General features: G+C 33.7%; 1 protein-coding gene across 5 annotated transcripts in view; it reads right to left on the reverse strand.

Annotated features, from left to right (window-relative positions):
- Positions 1-3,366: 3,366 nt before the first annotated feature.
- STXBP6 (syntaxin binding protein 6) overlaps positions 3,367-27,509 on the reverse strand; it is a 76,283-nt gene continuing 52,140 nt past the window's right edge. For all 5 annotated transcript variants that reach the window (XM_052693925.1, XM_052693926.1, XM_052693927.1 and 2 more), the window contains 4 exons: positions 20,998-21,128; positions 19,052-19,217; positions 8,212-8,369; positions 3,367-5,600 (listed from right to left, as the gene is read on the reverse strand). In XM_052693925.1, coding sequence (XP_052549885.1) covers positions 5,577-5,600; positions 8,212-8,369; positions 19,052-19,217; positions 20,998-21,128 — 479 coding nt within the window. In that variant the 3' untranslated portion in view covers positions 3,367-5,576. The remainder of the gene's footprint in view (positions 5,601-8,211; positions 8,370-19,051; positions 19,218-20,997; positions 21,129-27,509) is intronic.

A 27,509-nucleotide genomic window follows, 5' to 3' on the forward strand; every position in this document is an offset into this window, starting at 1 on the left:
TAGCATTTGATTAAGAAGGAAAAAGTTGCTCGCAGTTTAGTATATGCAACCTGAAAATGGTCCAGTTCTAGTAATTATGAGTGCATCAGAGAATAGAGTTCAACGCTGTTTGTTAGAGAATGATGAATTATTCAGTGTTATACAATGAGCTTTCTTCACTTCCATATTTGTAAATTTTCTGCATTATCTTAGGAAATCTAACATTACTGCCTTATTTCTCTCTTGGCAATCATGAATCACACTGTTTTCAGACTGTCACATCATCCCTCAAATAGGGTTTTGCAGTCCTTTGAGGGCCATGTTTTACAGTAAATCCTCATTTCTTCAAAATAACTATGTCACTGTCTGTGATATGAATTGTTCAGCTAATCCCATTATAGTACTTCAGAATATGAATATTTTTAAATTTTTATTATCTTTTCTTGAATTATATCTTCCATGCTTATAGAAGGGAGGGTTCATGTGCCTTTGAAGGGCATTTTTAAATGAAAGTTGACAATAACAATGCAATGCATTCTGTGTTGGTCTGACACACAGATGCTTTTGTTCTTTACACTAACCTAGCATCTGTAAGAGCTGCTTGAACACAAGAGAGCCAGTTTTTCTTCACAGCTGCTGAGGCCTGTGAACAACAAAAAGAGATGCACAGAGCATTCCTCTAAAAGACTTTAAACTGTGTTCCTTCACTGCAGTCATACAAATGCTTTTAGCCTGAGAGCTGAGAGCTTCTTCCAGTGCTGGTAAAACTCAAGCAGAGAAGTGATGCTTTCTCAGCCCAGCTTTTCTCTAGTGTTTCTTCCTCTTGGACTCTCTCTCTACAGAAAGATTTTGCCACAAGTTGCATTTCACAGACAGTGTATACTGTGCACTATCAAAGAGGTGATATTGCTGGAGCAGGATGAAAAAAAAGCGTGCTTGCAAGAAGTCTACTTTTTTTTTCTGATTCTTTCACCACAAAGATAAATACAATGTTTTCAATTACAACATATTGAACTAGGAATAAGGAGATCTGGGTTTTACAGTTCCAGATCTCTAATTTATAGTAAAACAATGGACAGGAATAGAACACTTACCTCCATAATGTTAATGTGTATGTGAAATAAGTTGATGTTTCTCTTTGAATTCTTGATACAGAAGGGTGGAAAAATGCTATGAAGGCTGCTCTGGAAGTATCATCTTCTGTTAATGGTGGTGACAATGTTAAAAAACAATGTTTTGTAGCTGAGAATTCACTCTACCAAAAAGTGCTCTCGTGATCTTTGTATCTGTTGTAGTTTCCATGGAAATAAATAGGAGGCATTACTTTCTGAGCAAACTACATACATTCAAGATATATGATTCTTCCTTAAATTTGTTAAAGGCTTTTTTTTCAAAGTGAAGCTGTAATAACAAGGTTATTTATTGCTGAGTAGCCCAGCACTATGATCTTCTGACTTCTAATAAATCCTTTCAGACCTTCTGAAACACTTTAACTTTGGCCTCATTGAGTGTTTTCATTTTATGTGCAGTACATATCTACACCTTCTTCATCTACAGACAGTAACAGGCTACATCCAACAACAGAACATGAGGTTTTAAACACCAAAAGGACAAGGGAGTGCAAAAGATCTTACTATGTGATGGTCTTAAAGGATGAGAGGTAACTGTGGAGCTGCCTCTCTGGATGAGGGAGTTGCAAGCAAGATAATAGGACAGAAAATTGTTATTGAGTATGGGAAGACTGTACAAAAGCAGGAAAAAGGAAAGACAGCCAGAGTTGTAGAGGAAGCCACAAATAACCTCATACATTTACTGTGTCATACAAAAACTGAAGGGAGGATCCTATGAAGCATCACCAGTCAGGGAATGTGAAAACATATCCTTCCTCTTTCCACCTCCTTTTTCTCTATCAGTGCCATTGCTATATAAAATACTGTTAGATTAAAATCACTTCTACTGAGGTCTCTAATATGAGTTAATCAGCAACAACTAACAGTTAACAATGCTTTCCCTATGAGTGCATGCTAAGAGGAATGAAACCTTGTCTGGCAGATAAATCTTATGCAACTGTTTAACTATCTTTTGTCTTACAATCCTGTATGTACAGCTATTATTTCAGTTATGGCAGCTCTGCAGTTGTTTATAGTCTCAGTGAAGAATAGTACCTGACAAGATGTTTGAGCGCTCTGCTTTTTAGCAGACCTGTTTCCAGCTTGACTGAAATGAAAAAAAAAAATGAAAAAAAAGTGAAAAACAGCACATAGGAAAGCAACAAAAATGAACAGATATACGGATAACCTAGGGTACTTATTTCTCCATACATACTTTTAAAAACTACTCAGAAACACTCTGAAGAAATTTTGCAACAAAAAGCTGGTTAAATCACGTATGGTACTCCAGTGACTTGTGCAAAAACACTAATCACAAGATCTCTGCCACTGCTGTTCTCTTCCCTGGGCACTGTTTGGCTCACTTGAGCTTAGTGAGATACCTTAGTGAATACCGAATAGTTTTCACTCATCTGCTCACCGGTATGAGTGATTTTTTTATGAAAAATACTAAGATTCAGAAAAGAGTCAGTGTGGCAAAACTGATTTAAAAAATGTTCAAACAATGAACCAAATACATTGAATACATTTACAGTAAGGAGCTGCATTACACCAGCTGAATTACAATAGGAATTATTTAAAAAAAATGCTCTTCCGATTAATATCTGTTCTGATCCACCAGAGAACTATTTCTTTTACTGCAACTTTCATTCAGCTTGGGCATCATGCATGTATATGATATTGAATAGCAGATAGACGACAAGCATTCTAGCAATATTTTTTTCCTAAAAATGTACTTCAATCATTTGATTATATTTGTCTACACTGCATTTTGAGATTAGGAACTTAGCACCCCTAAGGTATTAAAAAAAAAAGTGATAGTGGCAGTCAGTTCATACTTGATATAATTCTACAAGCAGTCCTCATTTTAATATATGGAATTGCTTCTATGTTTATAGAACATCACCCTCATAATTTTGAATTCCCATAGCTCAAGGTGAATTTCTTTTGTAGACTGATGAAAGAAAAAATAACAATTTGTGAGTAACATTTTACAGCAAACAGACAAAATTAACAATTATCTTTATCCTATATCTTTTAGGTAGAATAATTACCTGTGTTAAGCAGGGTCTGGAATGTCCTTCTACCTAGTTCCCATTACTTTTTAAAAAAAATTTATTACAGTATCCTTTATAAAAACAGATTTCATCATTCCAGTGAACACTAAAAGAACTATATTTCCAGCAGAACTGAACAAAAAGTGAGAGTAAGATGAAAGAAAGCATTATTTATAAATCATTTGTTTTTCAAGCAGACAACAAAAATAATCCAAGGACAGTTTTGTTTTGACCACATTTGAAGTATTTAATGACAAAAAATAAAAATAAAAAATAGGATTTCCAGTAATTACACAAGAGAGCAGGTCCCACTTTTAGTTTTCCCAGAATGGCACAAAATTTCTACATTTCTGAGAACTTTTGAGGAATTGGTTACATAGATACCAGCAACTATTACAATTTTGGTAAATCATAGCAAAACCTACCAACAATTTAGGAGCACTTTTTTGTTAATATTTCACATAATGCACAACTACTCTTGACTCAAAAATAGCCTTTTAAGACAGACTTTGCAGCACAGTAGTTTCAAGTCTAGCAATGCATTATTTTTTTCCTTGCAGAAATTTAAAAAGATAAACTATTGATGTTGTTACAATTTACAAATACATTCTTTCATGTGTAACACTAACCTGAATTATAGTATACGTTATGTACATCACTATCTAATAATACTATGTTGTATATGCTACAAACTGATTTCCAGGAGGAAATTGCAATGCTATAAGATTTATCTTTGTATGGACATTTATACATCTTTTTTTTTTTTTTTTTCTTTTTCTTTTTCTTTTTCTACAAACTATCAAATTTAGTAGTTAAATGAACAGCAAGAAGGTGAATACATAAATAACCCCCTTTTCCTTCATTTGGTAACACTAAGTTACTCAGAATTTTCATAGTAAATGGCTTTTTATGGCTGAATAAAAGTCCTGAGTTATGATACATAACACAATACTATTAACTGGAGAATATACAAAAAAATCCTGAAGAACTGCCATTGGGATTAAAGCAGTGTTTTAGAGCAGTTGAACTCACAAAAGATCTGGAACTTAGCAGTGCAACTGTGACCTTCACCTTTTCAGCAGAAATTCATGTAAAAGTCTGAAAATCCATTATATTTCTATCTGAATTTAGAAAATTCTTATCAATTTAATGATGCTAAATCTGTATAAATGATTGTGTGGTACTACATAGATGACAAAAATACACCTTCTGTCAGTTTTCAGTGTTGGGTTAAATAATAAGCATCATTAAAACAGCTTAATTATTTAAAAAATAGATGCACATTTTGAATGTAGCCATAAGAATGTAATGTCTTAAAGTTTTTCTAAAGACAAACATCTTTTTACAACATGAGTATTTCCAAGCCAGAACTTCAGTTACATCAGGTTGTGGTAATTGAAGTATCTTAATTGTGACAGAAGATTTTATCTTTTGTCTAGCACTGCTTGGAGTGCTTCAGATTGTTTAAAGTGTCATTAACAATGGAAATATCTTATTCTACATTGAAAGTGAAAACCAAAGTGCATTCATTTAATACCAGTTCTCTGGCTCTCCAGTAAGATGAGGACAAATGTTTCTGAAGTGCATTGCTTTTAAAGTGCATGCATCTCCAGAAGATGAAGACTGAAGCTTCTGCTAAAAAATAATACGAGATGTTACTTTACACCAGATTGCTAGACACTAGTTTATTTCTGAGGCACAGCTATACATATAGATTTATCATTCTCTTTTTCCTCAGTTTTGAAACATCACACATACATTCACTGTATGTTTCTTTCATTTTTCTCTTCGAACAATCCATCTGGAAGTTAAAATAGAAATATTCAAAATGCAGCACTGGAAACAGATTCCCCTGTGAAATTCAGATATGCCCTTCAGAATGCTGGTGTTGGCACATGCAAAACTTTCTACACTGGGTAGGCTAAACAAGTTTTCTGTTTCCCAAGGCAGTATTCTTGACCACAGTTAAATCCTCATGTGTTTAATTCCAACATTCATATTCTGCTGATGCTACATAAATTCAAGAAACATGTATCCCTTCTTTGGATTTTATTTCTGCATGCATGTCTGCACTTAATTAAAATACTCTTCTATGCAATACCAGGGAGGAGTACTGGCAAAGAATATTACTGTTTTAATTTGGATCAACTTTGTCATTTGGTCCAGCTCCCTTGTTCACTTTAGTTCCTGTAATAAACAGAAATAGAGGTACAAAATACTGCAAGATTGTGTTGCAGTATTACAAAAGAGGAACAAAATATAAGTCAAAAAGGTAGAAAAGCAACATCTTTTCCTGCACAGAAGCTGAAAGAATGCATCTCCACTGAACTGGAATGAAAAAAAAACACACACAAGTCTTCATCTCCTGTAAAAACTGCTCAACCTAGGCTTTTCAGTTTCTTTCGAGAATATTTCAACTTTGGGCAGTATCTCAGCATTTGTGCTTCATTGCAAGCTGAAAAGAAAAAAAAGAAAAATGAAATAAAGGATCTATTTGATTTTAGAGCTGTGTTTCTTTTGCTATACATTATGATGGCTGTATGTATTAGCAAGAGCCCTGAAATAGAGGCACACATGTAATAAAAGTGATACTAAATTATTTAAGTCCAATGTGTAATTCTATACAGGTAATTTTAAGAGTTGTCCAGCAGCTCTGCCATTACATGATGAAAAAAGATTGTCTTTCTGCCTCTGCAATTACTGAATATTTCAATTCCAAGTAATAAAAAATGGACTGAAAGCTGGTAAAAGAGGGATAAAGCAAAGCTAACGCGAGATGAAAGCCATATAAAAACTGCAGAAAAACTAATTTTGCCAAAGCAAGTAAAGAACTTTGTTTTAAATTTCATATAATATAAAAATGATATCTGTACATAACAGCATGGTACAGAAAGATGAGATGATTGAACCCTCTACGAAGTTATTTCGAAAGCAAAATCAGTACATGCAGTTAAAATTTCCTAATTTCCTAACAGTGATCAATAAATGACTCAAACTGAAGTGATAGAAACCTCTTATACTCAAGCACTATTTTTGAAAACTCTGATTTGTAGAGACATACTGGATAAAAATTTCAACATATCAAAAGTACAACCAACGTGTTCTTCTCAACACTCCAGAAATCAGAGATTTTTCAGGAAAATTATACTTTACTAAGCAAATCTGACAGCAAATATTTTTATACAGAATCTCACCTTCTATGCATTCACCAGCATGGGCAATTTTTCAGAGAGAAAGAAGGTTAAAAAACACTATCATGAGGAGAACTTGAGGAGAAACCCTGAACTAAGTTCAAGACTTTACATAAGTAAGCCCACTCCGTATGCTATACTGTTTCTAGTGCAAACTAATTTTTTTTTTCTGCCATCAGGCGACTAAGATATATTTTAAACAAGCTAGAAAGATCATTCCCATGCCTTGAATCTTCTACCATGAGCATGAGGTTGCATATGTATTAAAACAACCTGAGACATAGCCAAAATAACATGCAGACATGCACAAATTAAGTGGTAAGAGAAATTCTTATTCAGTCATAATACTATAGTGATGAAATTAATTATGGGCTGACAATTTTAATTCTTATTCTTTACTGAAGGCAACTTTTAGCTATTATAAGGCAATCAAAACAAAAACTCTGATTTGCTTAAAAGTGTTCACCATTTCTGCTAAAAATCAAGTCTTCCTAATAAAATACACTGCTGGGTAGCTGTCTTATGCATTTTTGTGAGATAACAGATGCAGAATTGCAGAACTACTGCATATTGCAATATGCAATTTAAAGTTTAGGGAAACAATACAGAAAACATGCAATACAGAAAGTATGCAAAAACATATTACATTTAAGAAGACTTATCCTTGCATTCAAAAAAGATGACAACTAATTTTTTGATGGAGTTGTTCTGTGTTCATGAGTGTATAAGAGAGAGATTTGTATAGATCTGAAAGGGAACAATCCAAGATTTCTAGCACTAATATTCTAGAAATGTAATACTAATTACTAGAAATGTAATAAAGAATTATACAATTACTGAAGCTAGAAAAGATCACTAAGATAATCTAATCCGTCAACCCATCACCACTATTGTCCACTGTTCCTCACTGCCACATCCATTTTCCTTCAAAACCTCCAGGGATGGTTGCTTACTCCACCACTTTGCTGAGCAGCCTATTCCAGTGGACTACCACTCTTTGTGAGCAGAAATACTTCCTAATATCCAACTTGTACATCCCTTGGTGCAACTCATCCTAAAGGATTGTTTGGCACATATACAATAAAGCCAAAAGCCTTTTATCCACCAAGATACAGGCCAGTTTCTTTCTTTTACCATGAAAACCAGACTCATGCAACAAGTACATAGGTTTTAGAAGCCCAAGGATGATGTGCTAAAAGCCAAAAATTGTATATTCTTAGTACTAACTAGAATTATACAAGTGCTTTAAAGTGGAGTTAGTGAAATTAATCTGACCAAAAATTCCATGTCTTAATTTAGCATTAGCTACCTGTACGTCAAACAGGTTACTTTTTTCTAAGTTATAAGTACTTTTTTTTTTTAATTAGTGGGATGGAAATAATTGGATAATACAGCTGTAACTCTTTATCTTAAGGTTTGATCTCTTTTCCAAGGAGTTTGGCTACAGATCTATGCACAGAAGTAGTTGCAAAGCAGAAATCACTCAAATAAGGAACAATTACAAAGAATCACAGAATCCTTAGAGTTGGAAGGAACCTCATGTGGTTCACCTGGGCCCACTGCTCAAGCATCTAGATCCCCCTGGATGGCATCCTGTCCTTGTGTGTTGACTGCACCCCACAGCCTGGTATCATCAGAGAACATGGTGAGGGTGCACTCAACCCTACATGCAATGTCACTGATGAAGATATTACAGAGTATTCCTCCCAGCACTGACCCTTGAGGGACAGAATTTATCTCCAGTGAGTGAGTCAGTGAGAAAGCAAAGAGATCATAAACAATGACTGTCTGCAATTCTTTCATGACATTCCTCCCTTCTCAATAAAGGAATGTATGACTTTAACTACTGAGAACCTTATTCTACCAAAATCTTACCTTGTGTGCAGTTTCTGCAAACTGCTGAGCACTGTTTTTCAGTTCCTCCGTCTTTTCTTCTGCTCGACCTAGCCTTTCACCACGCTCATTCAAAGCCTGACTTGCCTTCTGTACTGCACTTGTCACACTGTCCGCAGCTGAATGGAGTATGCTGTTTCCTGCAATATCAAAATAAACAGAACACACACACATGTATATATACACATATGTTTTGCATTAAATTCAAATACTTTCATTTATAATGTCGTAGAGTGAATGCATCACTTGCCACTTCATCATCTAGTCACATTTTGGATAGTGGGATTAGTTACGGTATTCAATGAAACCATATTACTTGTAATCTAAAAAAAATACCATAATACCATACTACAGTGTACTTGGAGAGTAAAAGGAAGCAGTGGACACAGGTTAACTATGAGTTGTTGGTTTTTTTAGCCTCATTGTAAATATTATTTAGTATATACTACATATATTTTACATAATATACTATATAATACTATATTATTTATAGTATATATATATATATATACATATATATATATATATATATATATAGTATATATATATATATACTATACATAATATACTATATTATATTTTACATAATACTACATATTATTTCAGAAACTTACTCTAATAAATCCGTTACAGACTACAAAGGAACAGCTTCTTTCAAACAGTCTCATCTTAACATAGAGTAACATTTTTTTGAAACAGTCACACTGTTCCACAGAATAATAAAATGGTTTGGGTTGGAAGGGACCTTTAAGATCATCTAGTTCTGCTATTGTCAGGGATATCTCCCTCTAGACCAGCTTGCTCAAAGCCCTGTCCAGCCTGGTCTTGAACGGGAGGGAGCATCCACAACCTCATTGGGCAACATGTTTCAGTGTTTCATCACCTTCATAGTAAATAATTTCTTCCTAATATATAGTCTGAATCTACACATTTCTAGTTTAAAATCTTTTCTCCTCGTCCTGTTGCAACCTGCCCTTGCAGAAAGTTTTTCCACAGCTTTTCTGTAGGCTCCCTTCAGGAATTAGAAGGCTACTATAAGGTCTCCTCAGATCCTTCTCTTCTCCAGGTTGAAAAGCCACAGCTCTCTCACAGCCTGTCCTTCCAAGGAGGTGCTCCAGCCCTCTGTCCACCTTCAAAGCCCTCCTTTGGATCCGTTCTAACAGCTCCATATCCTTCTTGTATTGGAGGCTCCACAATTGGACACAACACTCCAGGTGGGCTCTCACGAGAGCAAAGGGGCAGAATCACCTTCCTTACCATGCTGGTCACACTTCTTATGATGCAAGCCAGGATACTGTTCTCCTTCTGGGCTGCAAACACACATCGCTGGCTCATATTGAATAACTGATAAATTAACACTCCCAATCCTACTCTTCAGGGCTGTTCTCAAGCCATTCTCCATCCAACACATATCTATGCTTGAGATCTACTTACCACTGAATGATGCTTCTTATAAATTCAACCACTTTCTTCAATATTAAATAATCATCCTAATCAACCTCCATGAACAAGTCCATCCTAACACTATTGCTACAGTCATTTAATGTCAATACTAATATACTTTCATACTTTGTCCATGTGAAATACTAGTCATGATTTCATGAGATTAACATCCTGAATTTAACTGATTATATTTAAAGTTACAGCAAGCCCTTAAGATTTAATTAATTATTAAATAATTAATTATTATTAATTAAAGCCTTTAGCTGTTAATTAATTTACCTTTTTCTTCTCTAGAATACTATGTAGCTGTTTCTTCAAGTTTTTGCTAGAAAAACTCCTGTGAATTTCTCCTCTTTGTTTACCACTTCTAAACATTCACTCCAGTTGCTATGTTTTATATACTGCTTCTAAACAGAAGAGCTTATTCTTTTTTGTGGAGGAATTGCTGAAGAATGTTTATGATATGTACTACCTTACAAACTGAAAACTGCTCACACAGTGTTGTACATTTTAAGTATGAACTAGTATGTATTAAAATACACATGACAAAAATGTGCATTCTATCCTTTTACCTTTTCAGCAAAAGGACTAGTAAAATATCAGCCTTCCCCAAATTGTTGGTATGAAAATTCTTTAATGTCTTCCAATAGAACTGCAAAAGTTTTAAAATTTAATCTACATTACAATAATTACTTATCTAGACATCTATAAAGTCACTGTGAGAGACAGAAAATCAATATAGGTAGAGTAGGTAGAGTATTAACGACTGGGCACATCATAACTGCTAGTTTTCTGAACTGCCTCTGAATATTGTATTCACAAAGTTTCTTCACAGCATTAAACATAAATATATAACATTTAAATTATTTATGCTGGTAAAGGTATAAAATTAGTTTAACAGCAATTTGAACATTCAAATCGAAAATTGAGCAGCAATTTTTGTTATAACAGAGTTTGCTGTTCTTAAACATACAAAGACAACTTTAAATCAGCAAAAACCAACTGCCTTTACTATTAATCTGAGGGATATGACTACTTAAGAATAATCACAGATTAACAAATAAAACCCAAACACTACACTGAATGATTATTTTGCTACTAGTTTCACTAGGAAAATCAAGAACAAAAGATTCATTGAGTCTAACCAGGCAGATAATACCTTTTTCCTTAGAAACAGCAAACAAACACTCAGTAGTGAAACCAGAGTTTGTTTCAGATAGCCTATGAAACAACAGTGCAAACTACACACATATAAACTCTTGAGAAAAATAACCACCTTGCAATTTTAATTAACTAAACCAGAACTATTATCACAAAATGAAGATGTGGAAGGGACCCAACAATCTACCATATGCTGACTTGTGGAAGATGAATCATAATAGAAATACCAATCTGAGACCTCCTGATAACACGTTTATCAATATTGCTAATGCTACACACATTAGTAATTAAAAATTAAATGTGTATAAGATATAGAACATTGGCAGAATTCTTCGTTTTTGCACAGAACAAAGGAGCAGCATTTATAAAAGAAAATTGGTACTATAACTAAAGACATGAATATCTAAGAATATTGTGAGCTACCATTTGTGAAGACGTAAGTGGAACTTCATCTTTTCCAGTAGTCTCTGTTTAGCCTCTGAGAAGTCTGGTTATAAAATCAATCAAATCACTTTGTATGTTTTCTTACTTCAGTGTTTCTCAGTTGCTACTTTGTTCATAGCTTGCTTGTTTAAAGCCAGTTCCACTAATTTTTCTTGGAAGCTTATTTTGGCTTTTGTTCAGGTCATATTTCCTGTAAACAGGCATAACTAGGCAATACTGCATTGGAAATAGTTTCTTTTTTTTTTTTTTTGGTGGAGTGATTTAAGGCCTCTTGTACCTCTTGTGCAAATCAGTGCTGGTTTTCTGGGATAAGACTTTTTAAAAGCTCTCAACTTTGCCTGTTGCTTTGGGGAGACAGAAAACTTCCGCTGAATTCAAGTGAAGCAAAGTATATGGAGAATTTCATAAAACTCATAATCATCTAAAGCCTTAAAACTTGTTGGAGAATAGAAGTTAACAGATTGCTGACCTGAAATGTAGGCAAACATAGGAACAAACAATCCTATACTGTATATGAGCAACACAGAAACTCATATCTCAGTATTCTACTGAATTCCATCAGTTTATTTCTAGAGCATGTGTAGGTGGTTCCTGATATGATTGACTATGCTTTGTTCTTACATTAGTATCTCTAAATAGTAACATTTGTACTACATTGACCAGACAAGCATTCCTATGAACTGAATTCCTATCACATAAAATTCTTCCTATAAGCTGCAAAACTTTCAAGCTGCTGTAGAGGAATTAATTACCAACATTCCAAATTTTTGGACAAGTTAGTTCTGTGACTGAACACCGAAACTGCCTGAACTGCACTTATTAAGAAGAAAATAATTAAATTCATTTCAACCAACTGATGCGCACAGAACCACTTAAAAAAAAATACACAAAATAAACAAGTAGACATGCAAAAACTGTCATTAACTTTTTTGCCCTTCCTCTTTATAAAGATTTCATGACTTCTGATGATCTTCAGGTCAGATGCAGAATCTGCTCAAAATAAAGCTTTCAACAACTTCTCACATAAAGTCTTCTTGGGAAAGATTTTCTAACACTTGCAAGAGGAGAAAAACATACCAAAAAACTGGTATGGATGAACTGATGTTCTCAAATAAACATGAACACAGAGCAGAAAAATTTCCATATTTTACAATTTTGTGAAACTGCGCTTTTATTAAGTGCAAACACACAGCTTTTTATTTTTATTTTTTTAAACCTAGTAGTATTTGCTGACTTACAAAGTGGAGCAAATAAATACTGCCAGATAACATAGGAAAAATATGCATTCAGATTGAGTATGATTTAAAGTAGCAGATTAATGTTAATTTCTAATATTAGCAAAATGTATACATTTATGTCAATTTCCATATGAAACTATCAAGAAGGATACTGGGTTTAATTCAGTAATTTTCAACAGAAAATTTGCTATTATATACACAGAAACATACTACAAATTTATTTTCAGTTGCTCAAATGATTGGCTTAAATTGGTAGTTATTAATACAGCTTTTTCTATGATATTTTGTCTTATCTGAAATTATCTTCTCATCTGAAAAGGAATTGAACATTCAGATTTTCAAATCAATTAATAGCTACGCAGTTCAGTAATCCTTTCTTTAAATTTTACTTCATTTTATTTTATTAAGCAAATCAGACATTTTGTTTTGATTTTTTGCTGCAGAACTTAAACTTCTGGAATTAAACCCCTCTTTTTCTTTAGAAAATTCAGTTAGTGACTTGTGTAATTATATATAATGTGTCAGATCCAAAGGTGCAGAAGCAGTGGAAAGGCAGCAGCCTTTGTATGAGTGCATTAGACCAGTTATCCTGGAAGATTTACTTCCTGATGAAGAGACAATGAAGAAACAACATTTTCCAGGAAGTCCTAAAGCTCCTGCCAACTTCATTTTTAGGTATTGATTGTTATGATCACAAACTATTTCAGCGAACGCATTAAAAAGTTCATTCTTAATCCAGTACTGTGTTCTCAATACACAGTACCTGAAAGATATACAGACTCTATCATCAATCACCATGGAAATCGATCAATTTAAAGAAATAATTTTTGTCCTGAGATACCATTAGTGTTTCCATGACCTGTTTTAACATACATTCATAAAAATTTCATCATATTCTCTATTAACCATGCAAAAAATATTTCATTTCAACCCAGATTTTTATATGTACATCAGTGGTAAGACTTTACAGTCATTGATTTGTAAACACAGGCATTCAATTTTTAATTGTGTGTGTATTTAGCAATTATCTTCTGTTCTGAGAAGGAAATAATTGTGAATATTTATAGTAATTAAGAAGGTCTTTCTATTACACCAAAACAACTTATTTCTTTTTAAGAAAATAAGCTATATATGCTTCCTATTGATCTGCAATAAAACTAGACTTGCATTACTAAATAAAGTAAGGTTAAAAGAGTAACAGCAATTAGTTTAAATTCACGAACAAGACCAACTGTAACGTGACATATCTACTCTTTCTGACCATACATACTATTTTCACTACTATATGTTGAAGTCACTGAAAGTTCAACATAAATTTGGAAACAGTGATTATAATTGAAAAGAATGACTTTATCTTCACTATTTCATGTTTTGTTAACTGTCTGTGAACTCATCATCCAGGAACAAAGGCCATTGCACCATTAAAATATCCAATAAAAAATGAAGGTCTTGAGAGAGATAAATATGCTGAAAAATTAAAATTTCAGTTAAGAAATCATTCCCTTTTCCCAAAGAAGCTGGATATAAATTCTTCACTCTGGCTTGCAAAATCTTAGGCATAAAAACACTGGACTGTCTTATACTACTCTTGACCATTTTCTTGGTAGAAGGCTCTTAATTTCCATGAAAACTGTTTCCACGATTAGCCGCACCTTTGCAGGTTCCCTATACTACAACTGGACTTTTCCATTGTCTTCCTTGAATCTGAAGTAGTAAGTTGTAAGTTCACAGCCAGAAAATTCATATTAAACAAAAGGCCAAAGCCTGAACAGAAAACAAGAATTTTCAGGCAGATCAGTATCTAAGCAAACACATGGATGTTCAGCTGCAGGTGGCAGTGCTAGCACAAAGGTGTCAGATTTCACATCTTTTAGCTTGTACCAATCATACAACATCAAAAGCTCTGTGCTCTCAAGTCAAAGATCGATGTTTTCACCTTTGTAAAAATCCGACTGCATGGGAAAGTAGTGTAAGTATCAGAATAAGAGTTAATCTCAAATTAAGAATTATTACATTAGTTTCTACAGTTTTGATGTGGGGTAGGTAACTTCTTTTACTTACTTTTTAAAAAAATCTTTTACTACTCTTTAATGCCAGTGATGGTTCAAAGTAGCTTTGAATAGAAAAACACAGAAAAATATTGCGTGCTATTTTGAAGTGCAGAGATTTTTAGATACAGCCAATCGCATTTCATACTGGACATGCATCTAATTCAGTATTATGTCCAAAGTATATAATTTTAAAAAAATAAAATAAAATGAGTTGAAGTTCACAGTGTATTAAGAGGAATCTGTATGATTCCTGCAGGGTGGCAGGGGAAATCTGAAGGGTATTATTGATACCCTTCAAGTCAGAATGGCAATGACTTCCCTAAGTGCAAGTTTAAGTCAACACTTCAGAGGACTCCAAATTCCTGTTGAAATCCATAGTTATCTATAAAGCATTATTTTAACATTAGTTCTTTAGAGGGAGGGAAGGGGAGGAGATGGAGATAAAAGACACTGTTTATATAGGTGCACGCACATGTTTTAACTGAGGCCTTCCCAAAGAATCAAAGAAGTCTTTTGATGTCATGTCTTGCCAGTGGTCTGTCAGTAGAGAGGATATGGAAAATGCTGTGTAAATTCATCAATTACATATCTTTTCAACGAAGAAACATTTCAAAAGGAATACAGAGATTAGACCAATGACTTTACTACATTAGTTAATAGTCTGATAGCAGTACAAGATTTACCAGGATTAATAGTTATAAATGGTCTTACAGTATTTTGGACCAACTGCTAATTCACACCTTCAAAAATAGGAAAGCTAAGTATTTTTAGGAATTGTTATTTCAGATTTCATCAGTCTCTGCCCCTGGAAATCAAAGCAGTGATGCCTCCCTATCAAACCTCCTCTCTTTCAAGATGTCAGGTTCCATCAGCTGCACAGAAGAAATACAATGCATTAAGTCTACACTGAGTGAGGGTTATGCAAAGGCAATCCGTTTTGAATTTTATGAGTGAGTTTATATACTTTGAAGACAAAGACATAAAATCAACAAATTGTATCCTAGGAGAATTACCGTCATAGCAAAATGAGTATTCTGAAATGGCCATCAAATTAATTTCTCTTCAGCAATTTTCCTTAGGCATATACAGCAAGTATCAACTCCCAGGAATACTGCAATAATGTTACAAAGTTCTTATCAATAGCACCATTAGTTTGTGAGTCTGTGCAGTTATACTTCATTTGAAATATAGCAACATTTTACAGCTGGAGTATATGATATCTCGTGTTCACTGAATTGCAGCAGTGGAACCACACAAGATTATTGTTGTAGATTTCTATTGTGATTGACATTCAGAAACTGATTTCTCTGTCAATTCTACTTGTATAAGCTGCTCATTTTCTTCCACAGAAGTATTTTTCAGGTGGAACTTTAATTAAAAAAACAAACAAATAAACTCCAACCAACAATATAGAAACTTCTACTATAGAAGCAACAACAGAAAATAATTTAAATTTAAATGCAGTTTCTTAGGAAAAAACACAAAAGCAAAACAAAAGCAGAGACATAGACACGCAAAATACAAATAAGCATAGGCCTCAGAAGTGATGGAATGCACTACTAGTGCTATATAGCAGTTCAGTAGACCAACTGTATTTTGTTTACCAAGGAAAGAAAAAGTGCAAGTAAGAAAACAGAACTGTCACAGTGGATCAGGCTAGTGCTTTGACTATTGCTTTATCTACCAGTATGAATTACTGCCTTCTCAAGGGGCCTTACTACAACAGTAGGTAAACTGGAATGAATACACATAATGAAGCCTTCTTCTAAGGCTCAATACTTATTACTTTTCTTGACCAGCAGAACAAGTGCTTCCAAACCTTGTACATTATTACTTACAGATGAAATTAATCATTATTTTATTAATCCTTTCAGTATTTTTATATAAGCACCACATTAAATGATTTGCCAAAGCTATTTTTTCTTTTCTAACCTCAGTCTCTGTCTCAATCTTACTTATTAAAAATAAATGTTAAATTTAAAAGGATCAGATACTGTTTATAATTTTTCAACAGTTACATTCAGAAACTTTGTTATCTTCTAAGGTTCAATATCATCATATAGTTCAGATGCCCCACCTTTCTCTGCTGAAATGAAAAGTTTAGCAAAAGTTGCAGAAATTAGAAAAATACAGAAATCAGAAATCAACAGTTAAAAACTAGAAAATACATTGCACAAATATGAAAAGTAAAATTGACAAATCATTGATGCATTTCTTAAAAAAATTACCTTCTATGTTTCCAGTGTACTTCTGTTGATGTTTTTAAACACTGGCATCGATGCTGGGACAGGATGTTACCACATTGAGGATCAGATACAAAGAAAGGAATTCTTAACTTGAATCAATTCCTTATTACTCTTTTTCTTATTCTTTTCCAAACTGAGAAATTTAAACTTAGTTTTATACTCGAATATATTCATATAAATCAGGACAAATCCAAGTTAGTGTTTTCAATTTAAACTAATACAAATAAAAGTCTACTGACCAGAAAATTTACTATTATTAATTAGATGAAAAACACAGAATTACATTCTGGCTCAGTTATTTCAAAATAACAAAATACTATCAAAAACAAGTGATAGATTTTTTTTTTAATACATAGATAAATTTTATCACAGTACTTTCACTTTAATTCAGAGTAATAGAATTAATTTACATGTGCAAGTCTGTAAAGGTCACATGCTCAAGAACACAGTTCTTAAGTGACTATCAGTTAAGAAATGAAAGCAGTAACTATCAGATATTTGAAAGAAAAGGGGCCTTCCCATCCTAATTCTTAATTTCACGTGTCTTCTAAAGTCATTCATTCAGCTTGAACAGTAAGAAAGAAACCAATACACATTTACTTGGTTTCAAATGACTTATTCCACCATATACCACTCATGAGCATCTCTTCTAATGCATAAAGGTATCCAGATAACACCAACAAAGTATTTTGCATTAAAGCTGACAGTTACTAACAAACTGCAAAACTTCTGTGAAATCCACATTCTGAAACTTCCAGTCTCCAACTGGCTTTCTAAAATAGGACAGAAAAACTGAATTCAAATTGTCTTTTTTCATGTAGAAATTTCATCCTCATAATTAAACCCAAAGAATTAATGAAAAAATCATGAAGTCCTATTCCTTGATATCTGAAGCTGAGTCAATAGCTTACAAAAAAAGAAACTCATTACCGTTTCACACTGGCAATATATTCTTAGAGAAGAGTGATCCACTAATAATTTTTGTCAGTTGTCCTAGAGAAAAGGTTACACAGGTGAAGATATAATTTATTTGGGTTCTTAGGATATTTTAATTAATTTGACAGAATAACTACAGATTATAGGACAAAGCTTTAAAAAAGCGAACAAAAAAAAATTGCAAGATCATCACCTTACTTCCACTCGTCTTCCTTCCTTTTGCAGTTCTAGTGTGTGTCTGAAGGTGGCAGCAATTGTTTATCATTACAGGCTCAGAATTCAGGTTTGTTTTTGTTTAGTTTTGTTACTAACAATTTGTGTAACAGAACAATACCTCAGATTAGATGCATTCCAGTGTCACTACCAGCACATTAGAAACATACAGAAGTGAAAAGCATTTCCTACTATAATAAGTAATAATAATGAAAAAAAAGACAACTCTCCTCCTGCCTTTCTTTTCTTCTACAAAGCATTATCTAGAAACCTCATGTAAGGCACAGACAGGTCTCTTCCCTCGGGAGAGGAACTTGTAATATTTAATACAAGATAACACTGGGAGGAATCTTATACTTACAGTCTTTCCAAATTTGAATATGCTCTTTGTTCTAGGAATTAGAATTAACCCAAAGCTTTCACTTGATCACATTATCACTATACTTAATATCACAGTCATTTGTTTATTTTTACTCAGTGCGGGAAGAATGTTTCCACTAGATACATACATTTTGAAGTTTTAAATATAATGTAAACCAAAAGCTTTTGAAAATGATGGGAAGATTAGTGAAATAGGAAGAAAGAAAGGAAGCTTTACTTTTTTTTTTTTTTTTAACCCGATGTTCCCTCTAGGATTCAAATGAATTGTGAAATGTAACAAAAACCTTCACGGATTTCTGCCAAAATCAAATTAAAGGAGTTGACCTCAGCTTATGGGTCCTTTCCAACTCAGGATATTCTATGAAATTTCAAAATCCATATAGGAAATTTAGTAATAAACACTTTGGGGCAGGCTTGTATAAATTTATATTGTAGAGAAGTCCTCTGCTGCTGTGGGTAGAAAGAAGGTACTCTCAGAAGATGAGTAGTGAATACTACCTCTTAAACTAAATATTTGAGAAATAAAGACATTGGAAGAATTTGAAGAGATGTTTGATGGTGAAACCTACAATTTCATTACTGTTAGATTAGCATATTCAGACTCATGATATCAAAGTATAAATAAGCACACTTAAGCACAGAATAAGTCACATGCAAACCATTGTTTCATGTCCACATGCTCAGAATACTCCAGTTTCAATTGACTTACCTCCAATAATTTTAGACTGGCAGTTGATAAATTCTGGCTTCTTGTCTGTAAGATATCGCTGGCATGTGTGATGAAGAATCTGAAAGAATGTGCATTTTTCTGAAGCAGTGCTTGCTACCCATTGGTCAAAAGCATTTTCAAATACTAAATCAAATTCTGGCGAATCCTAGAAGAAAGAATATGCAACTGTTATTCCAGTTTCATGAATGATTTGAAAAAAAGATTTCCAAAATGATTTTGGAAAAAAAAAACTTAAAAGCAATTATGTTGGAAAAAACAAACAAACAAAAAAACCCCATGAAGATCATGTAACTTCATATCACCCCAGAATTATTTTTTCTCCTGTATATTTCTGATAAAAACACATGCGGGAATTATTTTCTTTTGTATTTTTAATGAGGAATATTCAGCTAAGAAAAGAAATACCTGAAGACAAGAATATTTTAGATCAAATTATTAGAAGTTGGAATCTGTTAAGAAATTCTTCTTAACTACAGGTATGTAGCTACTTTTACCTTCTATATTAACACAAGGATTTTTGTTTAAATATGTTTGGCTATTCAGTCTAAAATATATTTTCATGCTGCATTACAGAAAATATGGTTCTGGTCTCTATATTTACCCAAAGAAAGAAACAGAAAGCACTTGTATTTAATTTATTATCATAGTGTTGTATAGATCTCAGGATAACAAGAACAAAAGATCACTTTCAGAACCAAGTAACCTCCAGCTCTGTGCCTTGCAACAGCTGCCAAAATTGATGGATTCTATGAAAGCTGTGATGCTATACGCTTAGCAATATTTGCTAAAAATCATTTCGTAAACGAATCCAGTAAATATTATTTTTAATCAATGACACTGAACTATAGAATAATAAGTCTGAAAGGAATGTCTAAGCTGAAGAACTTGATAGGACTTTGACACTGAATGTATCTCCAGATGCTATTTACAGAGTTCTTTTGCAGATTATGTGAAATATCTGTATCTATATCTATATCCATATCTATGTCGTTATTCTCATTTTCACCATCCCTCTTATCCAAATAAAATTCTGCTTCCTGCTTTTCACTTAGCAGTGGCCCAAGAACTTAATATTTGTTAGCAGGACTGTACTAAATTTGGTGCACCACTAAGATGCTTATTTGTTTGATCAGAACACAACCCTGAAGAAACCAAGTGCAGTTAACCATGAACATTCTGCTGTACAATGAACGCAGTAAATAATTTTGTTATCACACAATATTAGTCACATTGCTACCTTCTAATTTTGCTGTTTGACTACTGAAGATTTACATTTATAAACACGTTAGTACAATTTTTCCCCAAGAATTCAAGTCAGACTGCATATTCCACATTAAAAAAACATGTAGGCAAAAATTCTGGAAACAATTGCAAAACTACTGAGTGGGTTTTTTGTTTGTTTGTTTGATTTTTGTTTTAAATCAGTGGTCATGTGACACTGGCAGCAAAGGTACACTACAGCCTTTTGTGGATAATCAGGGTGTAGGAATCTGAGGAGTGGACTGTCCTGGGAAAAGGTTCACAGTATTTCCAGAAACTTGAACCTCAGTAACCCCTCCTTTCTTTGTTTCTACTTACTGCCCTTACAACACAGCTGCATGCCAAAATGGAACCCAAGAGGCTTATAGTTGAAGACAAGACAAACACAGCTCTTATTTTTCTCTTTAAAAGAAAAGACAGAGCAGGGAAAAGGGTGCGGGAGACAAGAGGGAAAAAAGAAGATATCTGCTTACGAGCTTTGGCCTCTTCTTGTCTTTCCCATTAAAATCTATTTTATGTACTCCACCAAATAATTTCTTGTTTGAGAATTTGCACTTAAACCTGTCTCTTATCTTTCCATTTGCCTTTTGAATAATGAAAGACACTTGTTCCAAAAATCAGTTGTAAGACCTCAGTTTCCTTTTTCTAGAACTGTTCAAAATTACCTGATTAGGATCAATACCGTTGACCTGGCGAAGCTGCTCAAGCATCCACTGTGTTCTCCTAACAAACGATGTAGACCCTTCAAATTGCTTGACCTTTGTAATAGTTGCTTGAGCTGGTTTTTTGTTTGTCACTAAACACATAAAAGAAAAAATATGCAACAGTAATGGGCTGAATTTTTCAGAAACGTTCTGTTTAGTTCAATGTATCAGTTAGGTTAATGGTTCTGTAATAACATATATATGTCTCTTAGTCAACAGCCAAAAACACTGATAATCAAAATTGTAAAGTACATGATTCAAAACCATGTCAGATCTTAAAGAGAGGAAATCAGTGTAGTATACCAGAAAGGTAGTAGCAAAATTAGATAAGAGCTATTGAAATGCAAAAACTAGAAGTGAGATAAGTATTAAATATCAACTGATTTCTCAATGGTCCATATGTTTAATTGGACCACTCTGACTTAAAGAAAAAGTTACCATGAGGGGTTCAGTGACTTCAGGCTGTACTGGAATATTTTTCTGCAAGAAAAACAGCTCAATTGAGCTGCAAAAAAGCAAAGCCTAACAATTAAACAAAACAGAGATGACAGGCACCATACCTGTACTTACATTGTACAGACAGATTCTGCTTTTACTGCAAGTTTTCAAGACCATGAAGTAGAAAAAAAAACAGTATTTCATGAGCACAACACAAACTGTGGTCACTAGCTTTCTAAATTAATCCTTTTTGATATTTACTTACATCTTTTTGTCAACACCTGTGTTAATTTTGGCAAATTGAATTCACTGGGCTCAGTTCCACTTATCTTCTACACAAGGCTGACAGAAGAAAGTTATCTGAGTGGCCTTAATTTTAGCATCCCTGCAGTATTATCTTTCTAAAGAAATCAGGCAATATTCTACTGCTGAATTACCCACTCGTTAAAAGAAAAAACTGTGCATACAATATGTAAGGCACACATAGGATTAATGCTAGCAGTACTGCAAAACAAAACATTCAAAAATTGGAAGAACTAGACAAAACAATTACTTATGTGTGATGAAATGGTATTTTTTTTCCTTCAGAATCTCATGGATAATTGATTATGAGGGTTACTTTGAGCCTAAACTTGATTTCAACCAACTGCTCTGAAGGGATTCTACATGATATAATTTCTAGTGCTTTTGAAAACGGAGGTCATTTACTATTTTAAGTACAGTTATCAGTTTTTACAGACTTGATGGTGAGATACAGGATGTAAAAACTCCGTAGACTGCTCAGTTAATACCTATTTCCTATTTGAATAATCTAATTATTTACATTTCTCTGCATAGCCCTTTTAACAATGAACAGATTTTCCTTTAACTTTTCAGTGAAAGCCTATTCTTCAGCTACTCTCAACAATTCCTCTTAGAAATAAACAGTTAAAAAAAAAAAAAAAAAAAAACACAAAAAAACACTTGATTAGATGACTGGTTCTATATCATCCATACAGTCAACCTTGAAGAGGCTTTGTCGTACGGAAGAATTTACAGCACTCTTGAGCATCTCAATCATTGCTTTAAATAGCAACACAGCTTGAAGTCAGGAGCTCCTGGAATACTGGCAGTTCTCCCTTTAGGTCTCTCGCTTGTAGTTACTGTGTGCAATGAAACAGATCTAGTTGCATTATACCTTCTTTATCTAGGTATTTAAGGAAAAGAATGGAATTTCTAGAACATTCTAAAAGCAGCTACCCAAAAGACTACCAAATATGCTTTAAAAATCTTCATTTATCCCATAACAGGTTGACAGTAGTGTGGCAGTCATCAAAGACAGTCATTAAAGACGCTCCAGATTCTCAGACTCCCTGGCATCTGGAAGAGCAATGCTCACCAGCTGCCTTGCAGAGAAGCCACAAAGTATGCCTGAAATTGCAAATATAAGAAGGAAAAAATTGGAAGCAATTACATTCTTCCTGACAAGACATACAGACATATTTACTGAATTTGTCACAATCTTTATCTACCTTAATAAAAGACTGTACTAAAATCATGTTTTGATTTTAGTGATTTTTCATTCTCTGCTTGATTTTTTTTCTAACAGAACATTAATCCTTCAAAATATCAAGTTGTAACATGCACAAAGAACTCTTATTAGATATTATTAGATTCTGTAAAATAGATTTATTTATACATTTAATTGAAGGGAACATACATTTATTAGTAAATTAAGAAAATGTCTGAGAAGTCAACTTACAGCAATTAATGATGGAACAAATTAAGGGCTATTTTACTTAAAACAAACAAACAAACAAAAAACACAACAAAACAAATAGAAAAAAAAACAAACATGCAGATGAAAACACAGCACTAGATTAACAAATAATCAAAAAGCAAAGAGCCAGAAAGAGCATTACTTCCGAAACTAAAGACACTACTATTTTGCATCACAAATAAAAATACATCACAGCGTTGTTTCAAAGACAGGTGAAATTTAAGAGGGATGCCTTTAAGTGAAATAATTTTTCAAAAGCAAATTAGAAAATAAGAGGCAGAAAGAATTAACTTTAAATCCCTCTGTGAGAAAGCCAAGAAAGTCACTGCTTTAAAGATTTGAAGAACTTTGAAACAATTATTTGAAATCCAGGCATAAGTTAGAATTCTGTACAACATGTGGCTGGAATCTTAAGCAACTAATCAATATAGCTTTTCACACTGAAAGCTAAGAGAGATGAAACTAATGGTCTAAATTCATTTCATCTGCAGTCCAGAATTCTTTTTTTTTTTTGGTCAACTTTCTAAAATATCTTTTTATGTCTATCCTGTATGTAAACAGCAAAATAACATGAAGTGATAACTGTTTAAATATTTACGTTGAAATATTTGGCCTTGAGATAAAGTCTTAAGCAACATCTGTGCTTGAAGTCTTGATTCTGGATATCTGAGTTCAGTTTTGAATTGTCTTTAAATTTGGATTACTACATATGCTAAATGACTTTTAAACTCTTTAAGTAATTAGTACTCATAGGATGAATGTTTTTTTTGCCTCACAAAATTTCCAATCGTATTGTAGCATGTATCTAAAATCCTTAGTGACTGAAATAGCTACTGAAGGGATCACAGAATCACAGAATTGTAGGGGTTGGAAGGGACCTTCAGAGATCATCGAGTCCAACCCCCCCCTGCCAAAGCAGATTCCCTACACCAGGTCGCACAGGTAGGCATCCAGGCAGGTCTTGAACATCTCCAGAGAAGGAGACTCCACCACCTCCCTGGGCAGCCTGTTCCAGTGCTTTGTCACCTCACTGTAAAGAAGTTCTTGCACACATTTTGCGGAACTTCCTATGCTGCAGTTTCTGGCCGTTTCCCCTTGTCCTGTCTCCACTCACCACTGAAAAGAATCCGGCCTCACCATTCTGCCCCCCACACCTTAGATATTTATAGACCTGGATCAGGTCCCCTCTCAGTCTTCTTTTCTCAAGGCTGAACAGACCCAGTTCACTCAGCCTTTCTTCATAGGAGAGATGCTCCAGGACCTTCACCATCTTTGTGGCCCTCCACTGGACTCTTTCCAAGAGATCCCTGTCTTTTTTGTACTGGGGAGCCCAGAACTGGACGCAGTACTCCAGATGAGGCCAGATAAATGGGGGATAAATGTGGATAAATTAATGTACAAAGTCTTGAAGCAGTTAGTGATTGTTGCAACTGTTCACATTACAACAAGGTTATATTTATTTAATAGCTGGACACTACACAAGTGCGCAATTGTTCTTAGAGATTTTTTAAGTAGTTCAACTTTTTATTGCTTCTGTGTCTCTTGGTCTTGAGAAGTAGTGCAAATCAAGATCACTTTCATTTGTAAGACTGACAGACAGAGGAATCTACTGAAGTTACTGGCTATATGCGTAGTTTAATCCAAAACCACCCAGCAATATAATGTTCTGTCTCATCCTGTAGAGTTGCAGTATATAATAATATATAAATATAATAATATATATTTTATACATAATATTTATTTATATATGTATATATATATAATATTATAATAATGTAATATAATAACCCGTAATGAAATTTGTGTAAAAATAGCTGTCAATAATTAATGACAGAAAAAAAATAAGTCCTTTAAAATGCACTCAGGAGAGCCTAAGGTGACTCCAGATTTTATCAGGAAATAGATAAAATGAGTTGTTAATATTACTGGCACAATGAAAAGAAATTTTTTTCACAAGCCCATTCCCAAAAATAGAAAGTAGGTTACAAATAGACCGTGAAAGAAATCATTATTCCTCCATACTTTGCAGTTCTCCAGAGTTACGTATGAGAAGTTGCCTTTTCCCCCCCAGAGTTCTGTGTGTGCAATTCACTCTAATTCAGCAAATCCCACTCTCAGCCTCCCAGGAAGCAACCGCTTCATGAACTTGCAAAAGCTCCTTGACTAAAACTCTGACAGACAGAATTCTGGTAAACTATATCTAGCACTTAGTTTAATGATCTGGAGTTTCTGATCTTCAAAAGAACACTGACTTTTCTATGCCTCTAATTGCTTCCCCATCCCACAGTCTGAGTTTTCATATTCAGAGAATAAAGCAAGATTAACTTCAGGGAAAACCTCAAATGCTTAAGGAAACCCACAACATACCACTTTCTTCTAAATGTATAAAGTCTCAAAGAAAAGAACACATCCCAAATTTTCCAAAGTAGCTTTGCAACATTGAGACAGAAGCTGAGGATTAAGTAAGTTGGTGCATTCCAACATATTTATGTGTTAAATAATGAACCAGATATATGATATCACCTTATGACATGGATTTCAGGAAAGTTATTAATAGTTTGCTTCACATGCTAGTTGTGAGCTTTATTATCAATTTCAGCTTTGAGTTTGAATACAAAAATTTATAGTATTTTATAGTTTCACATAGTAATTTCAATAACATACTGATTTAATATGGAGATTAAATTCCTCCTTATAGAACTTTGAGCCTTACCACTGTGGTCGTACAACTTCCTGCAAACTTGGGACCTGCCATGGTTCTCATGCCTCAGCTATCTAAGGCAAGGAGGTGCTCTGAGGAGACAGTGATACTAAATACACACAGTGCTTCCTCCAGAATGAATTTCAGGTAAAGAAAAAAAGATTTGCTCACAGCAGAAAATACCTAGTCTCACTAAGATTTTTGTAGTATTGCATATAGTTTTGATAAGCTGATTTCTTCATTTTGTTTCTGAAAAAAATGGGGCTTTTTTTTTTTTGTTCCTGGGGAAGAAGTTTTGGTCAAAAGAGAATGTGGGAAAGAGGAAGAGATTCCATATCAGTTATCTGAACAATACGGGATATTAAAAGAATAGAGGGAAACTCTCCCTCTCCTCCTACCTTGCCTATCTCTTCTAAAATAAACAGCTACTTAGCTGTTTATCTTTCACACTATAATTTAAGTAATATTTTTTCCTTCTATGTGCAAGTTCCCTCTGTCTGCTGAATAAAAAAACATTTAAACAATAAAAATAAAAAAAAACATTTAAAGAATAGCATTAAAAATGAGTTAATCTCAAAATAGACTATTTTGTAAATGTATGTGATACTTCTCCAAGAAGAAAGATTAGACATGACAGTTTAGTTGTGTCTTCGAAGAAAAAAAATAAAATAAAAAAATTGCTTTGGTTTTAATATCTATATGATAACAAATATTTTATGTTGTGTAAGACAAGAAGACATATTCTAAGTGAATGCCTGCACATTTTTCAAACTTACGAAAAAGGGCATTAATAACAAACAGATTCCTCTAAGTAATGCCCCTTCTTTTAGTTTTATACCTGGTTATCCATTCTTTACTTTTCACAGAACAATGTAAATCCATGTCCTTATAAATTGTTTTTATGCCTATTCAATCATTTTAACCCCCCTCCTCAGAACATCTCAAAAGTCAGCCTCTCATTTTTCATTCCTATCAAATTTTTCAAAGCTAGGGAAGTAGAAGCACGATAGTAATAAATTAATGGCTTTTTTAATGTATTCTTCATATATGATAGCAATATAGCTTAAGGTATTAACACCAAAGGAATTGTTCTCCATTTTGGCACAGTTCTGCAAACGGTTGCAGTTGACAGTGGGAAGAGTGGCAGACTTTGCTTGTAGCCAGGAAGAACCCTTCTGTATTCTTCTGCAATTCCTACATTTCCAATATTCTCTCTCTTTTCTTTAAAATGAAGAAAATAATGAAAAAAATGAAAATAATCAACCATTACTGAAGAAGATACTTTAAGCAGTTTGTAAGCACTCATGCTCACTTCAGAAAATCTCACTTCAACCCAATTTGTAAATCTAGGCTGAAGTTACTCACTATGGTGTATATTTACATAGGAGGCTTGAGATATTTATCACATTCTAGTCATTTCAACAAAAAACAATCACAGATAACTAGTTGAAGATTGTATCACAAATGTATTTCTCTTAATAAATGGCATTTGGCATAATTCCTACACAATCTAACAGATGTGCATCTGCATGCAGTGAGTACAGTAGAAATTACCTCAGCATCCTGAAAACAATG

Source organism: Tympanuchus pallidicinctus, unplaced genomic scaffold (assembly GCF_026119805.1).
Source record: "Tympanuchus pallidicinctus isolate F22 unplaced genomic scaffold, pur_lepc_1.0 scaffold3, whole genome shotgun sequence".
Classification (NCBI taxonomy): domain Eukaryota; kingdom Metazoa; phylum Chordata; class Aves; order Galliformes; family Phasianidae; genus Tympanuchus; species Tympanuchus pallidicinctus.